This window comes from Macaca nemestrina, chromosome 3 (assembly GCF_043159975.1).
Source record: "Macaca nemestrina isolate mMacNem1 chromosome 3, mMacNem.hap1, whole genome shotgun sequence".
NCBI classification, from domain to species: Eukaryota; Metazoa; Chordata; class Mammalia; order Primates; family Cercopithecidae; genus Macaca; species Macaca nemestrina.
The window spans coordinates 119,960,879-119,975,753 of record NC_092127.1 but is presented as its reverse complement, the minus strand read 5'-3'; the positions used below and the strand labels follow the sequence as shown (position 1 = coordinate 119,975,753).

The 14,875-nt window shown below is 41.9% G+C and overlaps 1 protein-coding gene across 2 annotated transcripts in view; it reads right to left on the bottom strand.

The window, feature by feature from the left end:
• Positions 1 to 13,818, bottom strand: part of LOC105463567 (RNA polymerase II subunit B) — a 49,664-nt gene extending 35,846 nt beyond the window's left edge. The window contains exons 1-3 of one of the 2 annotated variants that reach the window (XM_011710751.3): positions 13,674 to 13,818; positions 5,927 to 5,999; positions 1,445 to 1,595 (exon numbers count right to left, since the gene is read on the bottom strand). In XM_011710751.3, the coding sequence (XP_011709053.1) occupies positions 1,445 to 1,595; positions 5,927 to 5,999; positions 13,674 to 13,692 (243 nt within the window). In that variant the 5' untranslated portion in view covers positions 13,693 to 13,818. The remainder of the gene's footprint in view (positions 1 to 1,444; positions 1,596 to 5,926; positions 6,000 to 13,673) is intronic. The other variant, XM_071093417.1, reaches the window with a different exon arrangement.
• Positions 13,819 to 14,875: the final 1,057 nt, after the last annotated feature.

The following is a 14,875-nucleotide window of genomic DNA, read 5'->3' as shown; positions in this document are numbered from 1 at the left end:
ACTTTATTAGTAGAAAGCGGGTTTCACCATATTGGCCAGGCTGGTCTCAAACTCCTGACCTCGGGTCATCTGCCGACCTCGGGTGATCTGCCCGCCTCGGCCTCCCAAAGAGCTGAAATTCTAGGTATGAGCCACCACGCCGGCGACGCCAAATATTTCCTTGCTGAAATGACTAAGCACCTTTTCTCTTCTAAGAGAACTCCTATCTGTTATTCGCAGTAAATTTAAGTCTCTTCCATCTTTTCTACTAAGCTCTGATAACTAAGCCTCAGAGATCTCCTCCTCCTTTAGTACTTCCATTACTGGCACATTGCATTTGCTACGTTCTATTGTTATTTCGCTTGTTATACAAAGATCATGAAGAAAAAATGACCCAACAAGCCAAGTGCAGCGGCTCATGCCTGTAATCCCAGCACTCTGGGAGGCTGAAGGGGGTGGATCACTTGAGGTCAGGAGTTGGAGATCAGCCTGGCCAACATGTGAAACCCTGTCTCTACTAAAAATACAAAAAAATTAGCCAAGCATGGTGGTGGGCGCCTGTCATCCCTGTAAAAAAGAAAATATGACCCAAGAATAAAAAAGAAACTTAATGTCCCCCTTTCCAGTAGAGCCCTAGAAGAGCCAATCGCTTTCGTTCTTAATAGCAAAATTCCGTACAGCATGTCCAACTAAAATGGAAATAACAGACCAGCCCTTAGGAGATCAGCTACACAGAAGAGAAACTGATCAGGCTAGAAACAATGGACTCTCCCTGTGTCTAACTCTTTTTGGGGGGCTTTCCCTACCTCACTTTGTTTTTCAGTTTTCCCTGTCTCTCAAAGCTCAATATGTTCCAACAACTGCCTCTCAACTTCTCTAAAACTAGGACAGTCATTATTTTGGACTACATATTTATTTATAATCACTCATATAAAACCAAATTATAAAATTATACCCTTGGTATGATTTTAACAATGCTAAAAAACATGCATATATGTGAGCAAAAGCTGTAAGAAGCTTAATAAAGATAGCTGATATGTTTGGGTGATTTACCTTTCTTACCTCATATGGTTATAATAGTGTACTTCATGCAATATATAAGATCAGACGAAAATTCCTTCAAACATTTTTTATCATTTTTATAATGTGAGAGAAAAAAGTAGGGTTATCTATCTAAAGCAACGTGACTATCTCTGGCTCACTTCTCTTATTTGTTCATATTTCAGAGTCCTCTCTTCCCAACTATTCAATACCTACTATGTGAATAAGGATGGGATTACTTGAAAAAAAAAATACACCTCCTCATTAGAGAGAATAAATCAGAAAGTGACTGACGGTGCTATAAGTACTTTGCTAAAAGCTCCAACTGACTTTTTTTAACCTTTAAGTCAGTTAACAGAAGGGCTGAAATTTCAAACCAATACTCTTCTTGTACCGGTGTAACTATTAGAACTAACCATCTTACCGGTTCTTCAACTTCTCCACTAGCATGCTGAGCTTCAGCTTGTAGGTCTATAGGAGGAGCGTCTTCCACAATTCTTTGAACAGACATCTGAATAAACTCATCAAAAGAATCCAGCTGTTGTCTGACCAAGCCTTTCTCGTCAAAATAGGAACTGGGAAAATATTTGAGTTCAGTCAGTTGCAACTCAGTGATAATTTCTAGCATAATTCCCCATTTTCATTATAATCAATTCAACAGTCATTAAATACCAACCATTATATGTCAACCACTAAACAAGATACTGTGATCTATCTTAAAAAGGATGAAACCAGGCATATTTTCTTTGTAGAACTTATTATTTGGGGAAAAGCAGCTTATATTTGTGGGTAAAATACTTAAAGCACGATATAAGAACTATAAGGATCCCAGCTCCTGGAAGGCCAAGGCAGGAGCATTGCTTGAGTTCAGCCTGGGCAACGTAATGAGACCTCATTTCTACAAATAAAAAAATTAGCCAGGTATGGTGGCATGTGCCTACAGGCCCACATACTCAAGAGGCTGAGGTTGGGGGATCATGTGAGCCCAGAGTTTGAGGCTGCATTGAGTCATGATGGCATCATTACACTCTAGCCTGGGAGACAGCGAGACCCCATCTCAAAGAAAAAAAAAACTGTATGTCCTCTATGGACAAATTTTATTCTACCTCTTTGAAATATTTCTTGAAAAATGAGTCAGGAGATAAAACTAAAGAAAAATCAATAGCCAAAGATAATAAGAACTTTGATTTGAATAGGAGGGGGGGTAGTGATATCAATGACTAAAATAATGCGTGAGAATACCAACTTTAGGTTACCAATCATTAGTTCTATTTTGAATTGTTAAAGGTGGGATAAGAAGAGTAAGTCTTTACATAAAAATACTCAGCAAAAGACTGGTGATAAAAATGTAGCATGGCTGAGACATCTATAATCTAAAGAGTAGACATTATTTTTATAAGGAACAGATACTTTTCAGGTGAGGGGTGTGGAAAGACATAAAGATACAAGTAGATACAAGTGCAAGAGGATCTCAACAGATCACTCCCTATTACCATCCAGGAATAGCCACAAAGCTGGGCTTCACAGAGGCTGGAGGATCTAGCACAACCCTCAAGATTATCCCATCACCCCTCAGCAGTAGGAAGTGCCCCACCACACCTCCACATCTCCACTCCTGTATCTTGTGACCTCTGTCATCTTGTATCTGTGAGACTTTCTTAGCTTCTGCTCCCCAACTACTGACTCCCCCATCTTCACATCAATTTTCTGAGACAATATGCAGAGTCCAACTAATCATCAGCCTCCCATTTTGGCTTCATCAGGTCACCTCACACATCAGTGACAGGCCAACAAATCGGGCCCACCCTGATCCAGTCAAGTATGGCCACCACTATTAGAAGTTAGGTTCTATGGTAGAAAACACAGCAGACAACCATACATGTGTAAGGTATGAACTAAATAATAGTTGAGGCAATTTATTTCAGTAGAGACTGTCACATATTAGGAAAGAAATTTCTCAAAACCATGTGGATTAGTCATTGATGTGTAAGAAAAACATGGCATTGCCTGTAATATAAATAGCAATGGTTTTTTATAGGCAATTTAAGAGGAAATAGCTTCTAAACTATAGATAAGTTTCATTACCCCAGGAAGCTGAACTATACCTACTTTCCCCAAAATCATTAGATTGGTGCTTAAACATCTAAACTATATAAATATTTCATATTTATATCTACTCTAGTGCTTATTTTACCTGAAGTCATCGTATACAGTTACTTGTGATATTAACTAATATCACATTCACATTGCTAGGTAAAGATCACTTGATATTGAAAAGTAAAAAAAAAATCAAAATTCATTTCTCAGTAACCAAAGTATCTACAGTCAATTTAAACTTAAAAATCAAATAACTTATTTTGTAACAAATGATAAATGCTATGACAGTTCACAATAGAGTACTTTATCCTTGAGCAATCTACCACATATGTTGAAAACAACTTCTTCTTCTAAGATAAAATATTTTTTCTATTAGAAGAATGTAGAATATAGGCACACTCCACAGAACATCTACCTGATTATTGTTTCCTAATAAAATACCTCTTGGTGTTTAACACCCAAACATCACAGAAGATGTAACTGTCTCAATAAAGTTTTGTCTTCTACAGCCAATTTGTTTTATTTTTTGTATTTATAAAAGGCTCCAAGACAATGCTTCATTCTAGCTATAGGTGGCAAAAGATAGTACGGCAGAAAATACAGATGTTTAAATACAAATGGAGTCAAAGGTTACCATCACCTCAGGCACAAAGAAAAGCTGACTTTTTGCCAGATTTCTTTTATTCTTTGTTTTAAAAAAAAAAAAAAAGAGAGAGAGAGAGATAGGGTCTGGCTATGTTGCACAGGCTGGTCTCAAACTCCTGAGCTCAAGTGATCCACCCGCCTCAGCCTCCCAAAGTGTTGGGATTACGGGCAGGCGTGAGCCACCTCGTCAAGCCTTTTTGCCAAATGTCTTAATTCCACCTGTGGCCAGGGGCCCTTTCCCCACAGCCTTCAATTTTAAAGCTTTTTCTGCTCCTCTTTTTGCTTCTGCTGGAAAGCTGTGTCTTCCTCATCCATCTCCTTGGCCTGCTTCTTCGGCTGTTTCACGGGCTTCTTGCCACCTCTGCAACCAAACGTGGCAACTGCTGCCCCTGCCCCTTCTCCAAACCCTGCCACCAGAAACAGAGCTCCCATTCTCACCCCCACTCCTTATGGAAAAATATATACTTATATCCCAAAAACTCAATTTTTTTTATTTTTATTTATTTTTAGAGACAAGGTCTCACTATGTTACCCAGGCAACACTCAAACTCGTGAGCTCAAGTGATCCTTCTGCCTCAGCCTCCCAGGTAGCTGGGACTATACAGGCACACACCACAGCACCTAGCTTTCAATACTTTCTTTTGTAAGATTCTGGACAAACACACTGACTCATATCTTTTTTGTTTTTTGAGACGGAGTCTCGCTCTGCCGCCCAGGCTGGAGTGTAGTGACGTCATGTCACCTAACTGCAAACTCTGCCTCCCAGGTTCAGGTGATTCTCCTGCCTCAGCTTCCCAAGTAGTTGGGATTACAGGCGTGCACCACTACACTCATCTAATTTTTTTATTTTTTAGTAAAGACAGAGCTTCACCATGTTGGCTAGGCTGGTTCCAACTCCTGACCTTAAGTGATCTGCCTGCCTCAGCATCCCAAAGTGCTGGGATTACAGGCAAAACAATATCTTTCTAACAAAACAACATTCAAGAAAGGTATCCAGTTAGACTCCAAATACAACTGGCAGAATGTCGGAAGCATGTGTTCTTTGAAAAGAGAGAAAGTTGACCAAGGGGTCATGCACCTTGGAGCTGATGGGGCTCAGAGAGGCATCCATCGTCATGTTGTTGTATATAAAGCAGCGGTCAGGGGATGAGAGAAGAGTTATAAGCCTTTAACATCCTAACATAACAGGATGTTACTTTATCACTTATAAGTTACTTTTCTTACCTATACAAGGCTTCTCAGAATTTTATCACATTTAGTTACACTTAGAATTGGATAGGAATTTGCAGTGAATTTTAACAAATTTGTTTTTAACAAAGTTAAAAACCAATTTTAACTTTGTCTATTTAAAATAATGAGAAAACCAAGCAATCAAATTAACATTACTAGTAACGAAACAAACGTGCCTCCCGATATGATGCACTGAGACTATGTCACTTCTGCCAAAAGTAAAGCATCTGAATCCAATTATGAGAACTATTAGACAAACCTAACTGAAAGGCATCCTAAAAAGTAACTGGCATGTATTCTTCAAAAATGTCAAGGTACAAAAAAAAGAACAGACACACTGAGGAACTGTTCCAGATTAAAGGAAATGGAAGAATATGCCATGACAACTAAATCCAGTATGTCATCCTAGGCTGGATCCAGGGTCAGAAAAATTTTTATTTTGCTATAAACATGAGTGGAACAACTGGCAAAATGTGGGTAGGGTCTACAGATTAAATAAGATCACCATAATTGTGATGATGTAAAAGAATGTCCTTATGTCTGCAAGTTACTCTTTTTTTTGTTTTTTGGAAACAGGGTCTCACTCTGTCATCAAGGCTGGAGTACGGCAGTGCAATCTTGGCTCACTGTAGCCTCAACCTCCCAGGATCAAGTGATCTGCAAGTTATTCTCACATGTTTCAGAAAAAAAATATGTACCAAAAGAAGAAAAGACAAAGAAATGTAGTATGGGGTAACATTTTCGGAATCTGGGTGAAGTGATTAAATGAATTCTTTGTGTTAATTTTTAGGTCTGAATTACTTAAAATGTTAAATATATAAATAAAGTAACTACTGTCACGTAGCACATTTATATAGAACAGCTATTTATCAAGAAGACTAAGCAGGAAATCTACAGTGCCTTTTCAAGCTAATTCAGTTTGGTCCAAAGTTACCTAATTACAATCCAGCATGCTTCTTGCCACAAATCCGGGGTGATTTCATCATCATCCTCATCATATTGCATATCTGTAAAAACAAAATATTGTACTCATTTGCAATGAGATGCCACTTAGTTAACATCTTGCTCCTGTAACTTTAAGTAGCAGAAACATATTTACTTTCTGCTGAATAAGTAATGCTTTCACCCCAGGTTCTCTAAAATTTCAATTACATTAATAAAATAATTTATGTCTATGTCACACAGGTATTCTTCCAATATACGAAGAGGTTTATTAGAGAGTTGTAATGTAAGTTGTATGAATTTTAAGTTTCCCATTTTATTGATCAGTAAGATTTTCAGAGACTAGAGTAAGAGACAGAATGAGGGGGCAGAGCCATGGAAGGATTCCAACAGCTGGGCAATACCCTGAGGTGGGGCGATCTATTACAGCAACATTTCATACATGTACAGGTATGAAAGATTACATTTTCCAGGCCGGGCGCGGTGGCTCAAGCCTGTAATCCCAGCACTTTGGGAGGCCGAGGCGGGCGGATCACAAGGTCAGGAGATCGAGACCACAGTGAAACCCCGTCTCTACTAAAAATACAAAAAATTAGCCGGGCGCGGTGGCGGGCGCCTGTAGTCCCAGCTACTCAGGAGGCTGAGGCAGGAGAATGGCGGGAACCCGGGAGGCGGAGCTTGCAGTGAGCCGAGATCGCGCCACTGCACTCCAGCCTGGGCAACAGCGTGAGACTCCGTCTCAAAAAAAAAAAAAAAAGAAAGATTACATTTTCCAAAGATGGCCACTAGCCTATCTCCCATCCCACATGGCCTTCTATAATGTGATCTTGACACTCCCATCATAAGATATAGTGGTCTATGCACCCTCTCCTTGAATCAGGTAGATTCTGACTCTCCTGTAACTTAAGAGAATGCCGCTGAAGCAATGCTGCATGACTTCAGAAGCCAGGTCAGAAAAGGCAATGAAGTTTCTGTCATGTTTGCTAAAACACTTTCTGGAGCCCTAAGCTGTCATTAAAAAGTAGTGATGGCTCAGGCCTATAATAATCCTAGCACTTTGGGAGGCCAAGGTGGGTGGATCACCTGAGGTCAGGAGTTCGAGACTAGCCAGGCCAATATGGCAAAACTCCGTTTCTACTAAAAAATACAAAAATTAGCCGGGCATGGTGGCACATGCCTGTAATCCCAGCCACTCAGCAGGCTGAGGCAAGAGAATTGCTTGAACCCAGGAGATAGAGGTTGCAGTGAGCTGAGACTGCACCACTGCACTCCAGCCTGGGCAACAGAGTCTCTGTCTCAAAAATTTAAATTAAAAAAAAAAAATTTTTTTTTTTTAAGTCATACACTATTCTGAGGCTGCTACATTCTGAGAAAGCCCAAACCATAAGGAGAGGTCACTTACAGATGCTCCATTGGCAATTTTAGTCCTTGAGTCCTCCCAAGCTACGTCTCATGTCAGACATGAGAGTCAACACTACAGATCATCTCTCACCCCTCTGTCAACACTCGGCCTTAATGTCTTCCCAAATGAACCAGAGTCACGGTGGAAGGCAGGCAAGTCCTGTCCAAATTCCTGACCCACAGTATCCATGAACATAACAAAATAATTTTTTAAGTAGCTAAATTTTCGGGTAGTTATGCAACAGTAATTTAAATATGCATTCAAAAAAATCAGTATGCACTGGTCCTCTAATATTAATCCCATCATCTTATGTGAAAGAATAAGTGTGCTGTATTTTTGGTTTTTATTCTAATGTACACATACATAGCCTGTAAAACTTTGGGTTCAAAATTTGATACATATACAAAATAAATTTTTAATGAACCCTTCTTAAATGGACTGGAATTATTAATCCCTGTACCTGGGGGAAGGGTAAGAAAGACAAAGTTATCTATAATAGCTCAGAGATTTCCAGCTTTGATGAGAGATTAAAAGTTAGTATCACTGCCATACCAGAGAAGCAAGTAAGATGGTGGAAAAAGGAGAGGTAATGAGATCGGCTTTAGAGATATCTACAGATCACATATCCCTTCAAATACTTCTAGTAGGCACATATATACGAATATAAACTTAAATGAAGAGTCTAAATTATAGACAACATGTAACACACAATAGATACACATTGGCATATAACACATGTGTATCTGTGTCAATAAAATAAACATTTTAAAATTTGAAAAAAAAAGTACAGAGTTGGAATCATTAACAAATGCATGGGAGAAAAATGAGATTGTACATAGAGAAGGAAGACTGAAGGCAGGATATCTGGGAACAACTTTGAGAGTCATATGAAGGAAAATGAACCCATGAAAGAGACTCATTTATTCATCCACTCATCAAATTTTTTTTGAGGCTAGGTGCACTGGCTCATGCCTATAATCCCAACACTGTGGGAGGCCAAGGCAGGCAGATCACTTGAGACCAGGAGTTCAAGACCAGCCTGGCTAACATGGAGAAAACCCATCTCTACTAAAAATACAAAAATTAGCCAGGCATGGTGGCACCCGCCTATAGTCCCAGCTACTAGGGAGGCTGAGGCAGGAGAATCGCTTGAACCCAGAAGGTAGAGGTTGCAGTGAGCCAAGATCATGCCACCGCACTCCAGCCTGGGTGACAAGAGTGTGACTCTGTCTCAAAAAAAAAAAAAAAAAAAAGTGATATGAATATTCCTGACAAAGACCTGAAGAGGTTAGGGAAGACTTCCCAAAAGCTGCGCAGAGGCCAGGTGCAGTAGCTCATGTCAGTAATCCCACCACTGGAAGGCCAAGATGGCAGGCACACTTGAAACCAGGAGTTCGAGACCAGCCTGAGCCACAAAGCGAGACCCCCGTCTCTAAATTTGTCTTTAAAAAGCTGGTCAGGCACAGTGACTCACGCCTGTAATCCCAGCACTTTGGGAATCTGAGGCAGATGGATCACGAGGTCAGGAGTTTGAGACCAGCCTGGCCAGCACGGTGAAACCCGTCTCTACTAAAAATACAAAAATTAGATAGGCATGGTGGAGTACGCCTGTAATCCCTGCTACTCAGGAGGCTGAAGCAAAGAATCACTTGAACCTGGGAGGCGGAGGTTGCAGTGAGCCAAGATCGCACCACTGCACTCCAGCCTGGGCCGACAAAGGGAAACTCCATCTCAAAAAAAAAAAAAAAAAAAAAAAAAGCTGAGCAGAGACCTCATGTTATAAACAGGAGTAATCAGGCAAAAAGGAAGGGAAAAAGGTAGGAGGAGTCAAGAAAGAACCCTACCGAATAGAAAAAACCAAACTGTGCAAAAGACCCCATAATGCAAGATAGGATGGCATATTCAAAGAATGACAGAAGGTCAATGTAGCGGAAGCGCAGAGTGTGAAGTTGGAAGTGGAATAAGAAGAGTTTGGCCTTTATCAAGAGATTTGAGTTTAGCAGGGTTGTGGCTAGGTCACATTTTCGTTTCTGAAAGATCCCTATGGCCAGTGTGGAGAATGGATTGGAAGTACACAAATCAGTTAGGAGTAATCTAGGCAAGGGATGGCAGCAACATGAACTAGAATGATGGTGAAGGGGATAGAGAAGTGACCAGATTTGACGTATTTAGGAGACAGAACCAACAGGGCTTGGTGACTGATTAGATATGGAGGTGAAAGAGAGGAGTCAAAAATGATGGCCAGGTTTTTTATTTCAACAACAGAGGGTAAAACAGTTGTACCTCAGTGTCCATTGGAGACTGGTTTCAGGACCTCCCATAGATACCAAAACACAGATGCTTAAGTCCCTGACATGAAATGGCACTGTTATATACCCTAGGCACATCCTCCTGTATCCTTTAAATTATCTCTAGATTACTTATAATACCTAATACAATGTAAATGCTATGTAAAGAATTGTTTACTTGTAATGTTTATGGAATAATGACAAGAAAAAAAGTCTGTACATTTTTACAAGGACACAATTTTTTTCTAATATTCTCTTTTTTGTTGAGACAGGGCCTTACTGTTACCCAGGCTGAAGTGCAGTGGTGTGATCACAGCTCACTGTAGCCTCAAACTCTTAGGGCTCAAGCAATCCTCCCACCTCAGTATCCCAAGTAGCTGGGATCACAGGTACACGCCACCATGCCCAGCTAATTTTTAAATTTTTTTGTAGAGATGAGGTCTCCCTATGTTGCCCAGGCTGGTCTCAAACTCCTGGCCTCAAGCTTTTTAATATTTTCAATCCAAGATTAATTGAATATACAGATGTGAAACCTACAGATACAGAGGGCCAACAGTGCCCTTCACCGAGACAGAGAACACAGGAGGCAGTGACTTTGGGAGGGGAATAGCAAAAGAAAATAATTAGCTCAGTTTGGGCAGTGACAAGGTTAAGTAGCCTGGGAGATATCCTAGTTGGCCAGTGGCAGTTAGATACCAGGGCTTTTAAACTAGAAGTATACATTCAGAAGTCATCCACATACAAATGGTAACTAAACAATGTAAAATGGATGAGATCACCCAAAGAGAATGTGAACAGGAAAGAAAATGAGAACAAAAGTCAGATAAGAAGAATCAAGTGGAAGTGATGTGGCTAGAAAGCTGAGTGAGTTTCCAGGAAGATGTCATCAACAGTTTTGAAGACCACAGGGTTTAGATAAGATTTTTTAAATATCCATCTCATTTATCAATTGAGAAGTCACTGTCAATCTTAGAGCTATCTTAATGCAGTAGCATGAGTAGAAACATATTGTAATCAGTTGAAAAGGACATGAAAGATGAAAATTAGAAACAAGGACAGCTTATTATTTTTATGTTTGGCTGTGAATGAAAGGAGAAAGGTAAAATACTAGAAGAAAAAGGAAAAAATGAAAAGTTTAACTTGTTTCCATGTGGATGACAGAAATCTGACATTTTCACATAGTGGCTGAAAACTGATGAGGACATTATCTAATAAACATTTCAGAGGACATGGGCAAGAATAAAATGTAGGCTCACTGCTAAAGCAACTATGATAAACTCTTTTTTCCACGGGATCATTATACATTGCAAAACTAGTACAAATCACCACTATGGTGGTCACTTGGCATCATCTAGCAAAATGTTAAAAGTGTGTATCATTTGACGTGACAATTTTATATGTAGAAATGCATCCCACAGACATACTTGGGCAAATTATATGTACAAGATTATTCATTTACAGCACTGAACCAGAAAATGACTAGAAATAAATCAAATATCCATCAAGAGACTACTTAAGTTATGGTACATCCACACAAACTAAGTAACTGGGGGAGTGGGCGAAGGGGCGGGGGCGATGCTTTCTGTGTACTGATACAAAAATCTAGATACATTAAGCAAAATCTAAAAGTGGAGAAAAGTGTGAATATTACTTTCTGTCTTTAAAAAAGGAGAAAAATCCCATTTATATTTGCTCAAATATGCATAAAGAAACTGTGGAGGCTGGGTGCAGTAGCTCACACCTGCAGTCCCAGCACTTTGGGAGGCTGAGGCAGGTGAATAACCTGAGGTCAGGAGCTTGAGATCAGCCTGGCCAACGTGGAGAAACCCTGTCTCTACTAAAAATACTACTATTAGCTGGGCATGTTGGTGCACGCCTGTAATCCCAGCTACTAGGGAGGCTGAGGCAGGAGAACTGCTTGAACCTGGGAGACAGAGGTTACAGTGAGCCAAGATTGCACCACTGCACTCAAGCCTGGGCAACAGAGCAAGACTGTCAAAAAAAAAAAAAGAAAAAAGAAACTGCGGAGTGATTATAATCTATTGTAACAGTAGTTACCCACTGTGGAGAGTTCAAACTGGGCAGATGGTGGGTAAGAAGGAGACCTGACACTTTAATTTTTTTTTTTTGAGACAGGGTCTCACTTTGTTCTTGGCTCACAGCAGTGTCAACTTCCAAGGCTCAAGCGATCCTCCTGCCTCAGCTCCCCAAGTAGCTGGGACTATAGGTGAGCACCACCACACCCAGCTAATGTTTCCATTTCTTATAGAGAGGGGGTCTCCCCTGTTGCCCAGGCTGGTCTTGAACTGCTGAGCTCAAGCGATCCACCCACCTCAAGCTCCCAAAATGCAGGGATAACATGCCTGAGACACTGTACCAGCCACCCCACTTTAACGTTTTTAAACTTTCTGGCTTGTGAGCTGAGAATGTATTACCTAGCCAAAAATTATGCTTTAAAAAATCTTTTTTTCGAATTTTTCTTCTACTGAGATAACAGTTAAAAAGAACAAGTACTATAATGATGCTAATAAATTTCTAGAACACAAGATATAAATGAGACAAGTTTAAACAGCTTTAAAAGTTTAAGTTTTTGGCTGGGCACAGTGGCTTACGCCTGTAATCCCAGCACTTTGGGAGGCTGAGACAGGCAGATGGCTTGAGCTCAGGAGTTTGAGAACAGCCTGGGCAACATGGCCAGACCCTATCTCTCAAAAAAAATTTTTTAAAAAGTTTAAGCTTTTGCTTCAATTTTTTCCATCTCATTTATCAGAAGTAGCTGAGGGAATAAAGAGAGGAGATGTAAGGGGTGGCCAAGGAATTGAGAGCTAGAAGAAAATAAGATTTGCATTAGTAGATATGGAGAATAGAAAAGGCAGCTACGAAAATACACTAGATTCAACTAAGAATTCTGTTTTTTTTTTTTTTTTCAAGACAAGAGTCTTACTCTGTCATTCAGGCTGTGGTGCAGAGGCGCAATCTCAGCTCACTGCAACCTCTGCCTCCTGGGCTCAAGCGATGTGGCCTCAGCCTCCCGAATAACTGGGATTACAGGCGCGCGCCATCACACTCGGCTAATTTTTGTATTTTTAGTAGATGCGGGATTTCCCCCATGTTGCATATAGCATAAGAATTCTATATGCGCAAAGAAACAGATTTTTTTTTTTTTTTTTGAGTCGGAGTCTCGCTCTGTCGCCCAGGCTGGAGTGCAGTGGCGCGATCTCGGCTCACTGCAAGCTCCGCCTCCCGGGTTCACGCCATTCTCCTGCCTCAGCCTCCCGAGTAGCTGGGACTACAGGCGCCCGCCACCTCGCCCGGCTAATTTTTTGTATTTTTAGTAGAGACGGGGTTTCACCGTGGTCTCGATCTCCTGACCTTGTGATCCGCCCGCCTCGGCCTCCCAAAGTGCTGGGATTACAGGCGTGAGCCACCGCGCCCGGCCGAAACAGATATTATACATTGGTCCAGTGTAGCAGAATACATATCATCTGAGAACTGTGACATTGTGAGAACTGTGACACTGTGAGAAGAGGAAATTTAAACGCCATCCTTTAAGACAATTTACTTTGACTTACAAACAGCATGAAGAAATGTCAGACTAAACCGAGTCCCCCCACCCTCCCCCCGATATTCTCTGTCCCGATATATTTCCAGGGCCTTCCACACTGCCTGACACAGGCTGACACTCAACACTTCAGCTATTCAGTAAGTCGACTGTGGCTTTAAGGAAAAATTTTAAAGGGTGCTCTTTGCTTCAAATTCAAAACCACGGAATTTATCTTACGGTTCTGCACGCTACTTCACTACAGGAAGCGAGGATCAGATCTAAGGGAACGAGAAAGTGCAGAGAGCAGCAGTGAACCTAACCGGGAACATTAACGCTGTGTTCCCTGCACCCTCTGCCTCTCCCTACCCCAGTTTCGTTCCCGGCCTGAAAGGTGTGGGAACAAGGCTAGGGACTGTCCGGCCGGCGGGAGGGAAGGCCCCAATCATCAATCCAATCAGTTCCCCAAGCTTCCCTGCTGGACCGCCGTGGCATGTGTTTCACCTACCCTCATCCGCGTCGTACATATTGCCAAACGGTTCCCGAGCTCCTAACTCGAAATCAAAGACAAAAAGCGCGCAGAAGCCACCAGCGCCGGGAGCTAAAGACCAAGTAACTTCCGTCTCCGACGTTCCCAGAATACTGTGCGTCTCACACAAGAGGCCGCCCACAGGGACGCCAAAGTTAGGATCTGCGCCTGCGCAAATTGTAGGGCAAGCTTGGGCGGGAGTTGGGTTGCACACGCGCAAATTGTGGGCCGCGGCTGCCGGTGGCTGATTGAGAGGACAGCTCCCGCAATCTGCTGTCGCATCCGTCCCGTTAATGTTTTATTTCTGCTTGTTTTTCAATGTCGTTGCACAAATAACGACACCTGAAAACAAAGCCAAGTATACTTATTAATAAAAAGTGCTCGTTCTGTGAATCCGCGACATTGGGATGCTCAATTGATTTGCCTTTATAAAGACCAAAACACGAAGCAATTTTTATTTTTATTTGTTTATTATTTTTTGAAATGGAGTCTCGTTCTGTTGCCCAGGCTGGAGTGCAGTGGAGCGATCTCGGCTCACTGCAACCTCCGTCTCCCGGGTTCAAGCGATTCTCCTGCCTCGGCCTCCCAAATAGCTGGGATTACAGGCGCGCGCCACCACGCCCGGCTAATTTTTGTATTTTTAGTAGAGACGGGGTTTCACCACATTTGCCAGGCTGGTCTCGATCTCAGGTGATCCGCCCGCCTCGGCCTCCCAAGGTGCTGGGATTAGAGGCGAGCTGCCCGCTCGCCTACCGTTCCAGCCACGCGCCCGGCCAGAAGCTCCGTTTTGTTTTGTTTTGTTTTGTTTTGTTTTGTTTTGTTTGAGACGGAGTTTCGCTCTGTCGCCCAAGCTTGAGTGCAGTGGCGCGACCTCGGCTCACTGCAAGCTCCGCCTCCCGGGTTCACGCCATTCTCCTGCCTCAGCCTCCTGAGTAGCTGGGACTACAGGCGCCCGCCACCACGCCCGGTTTATTTTTTGTATTTTTAGTAGAGACAGGGTTTCACCGTCTTAGCCAGGATGGTTTCGATCTCCTAACCTCATGATCCGCCCGCCTCGGCCTCCCAAAGTGCTGGGATCACAGGCGTGAGCCACCGCGCCCGGCCCGGAAGCTCCTTTTTAAATGTGATTTATTACGGGCGGCTTGGGCTAGCAGTGAGGCGTTAAGCCTGAAAGTGAAAAA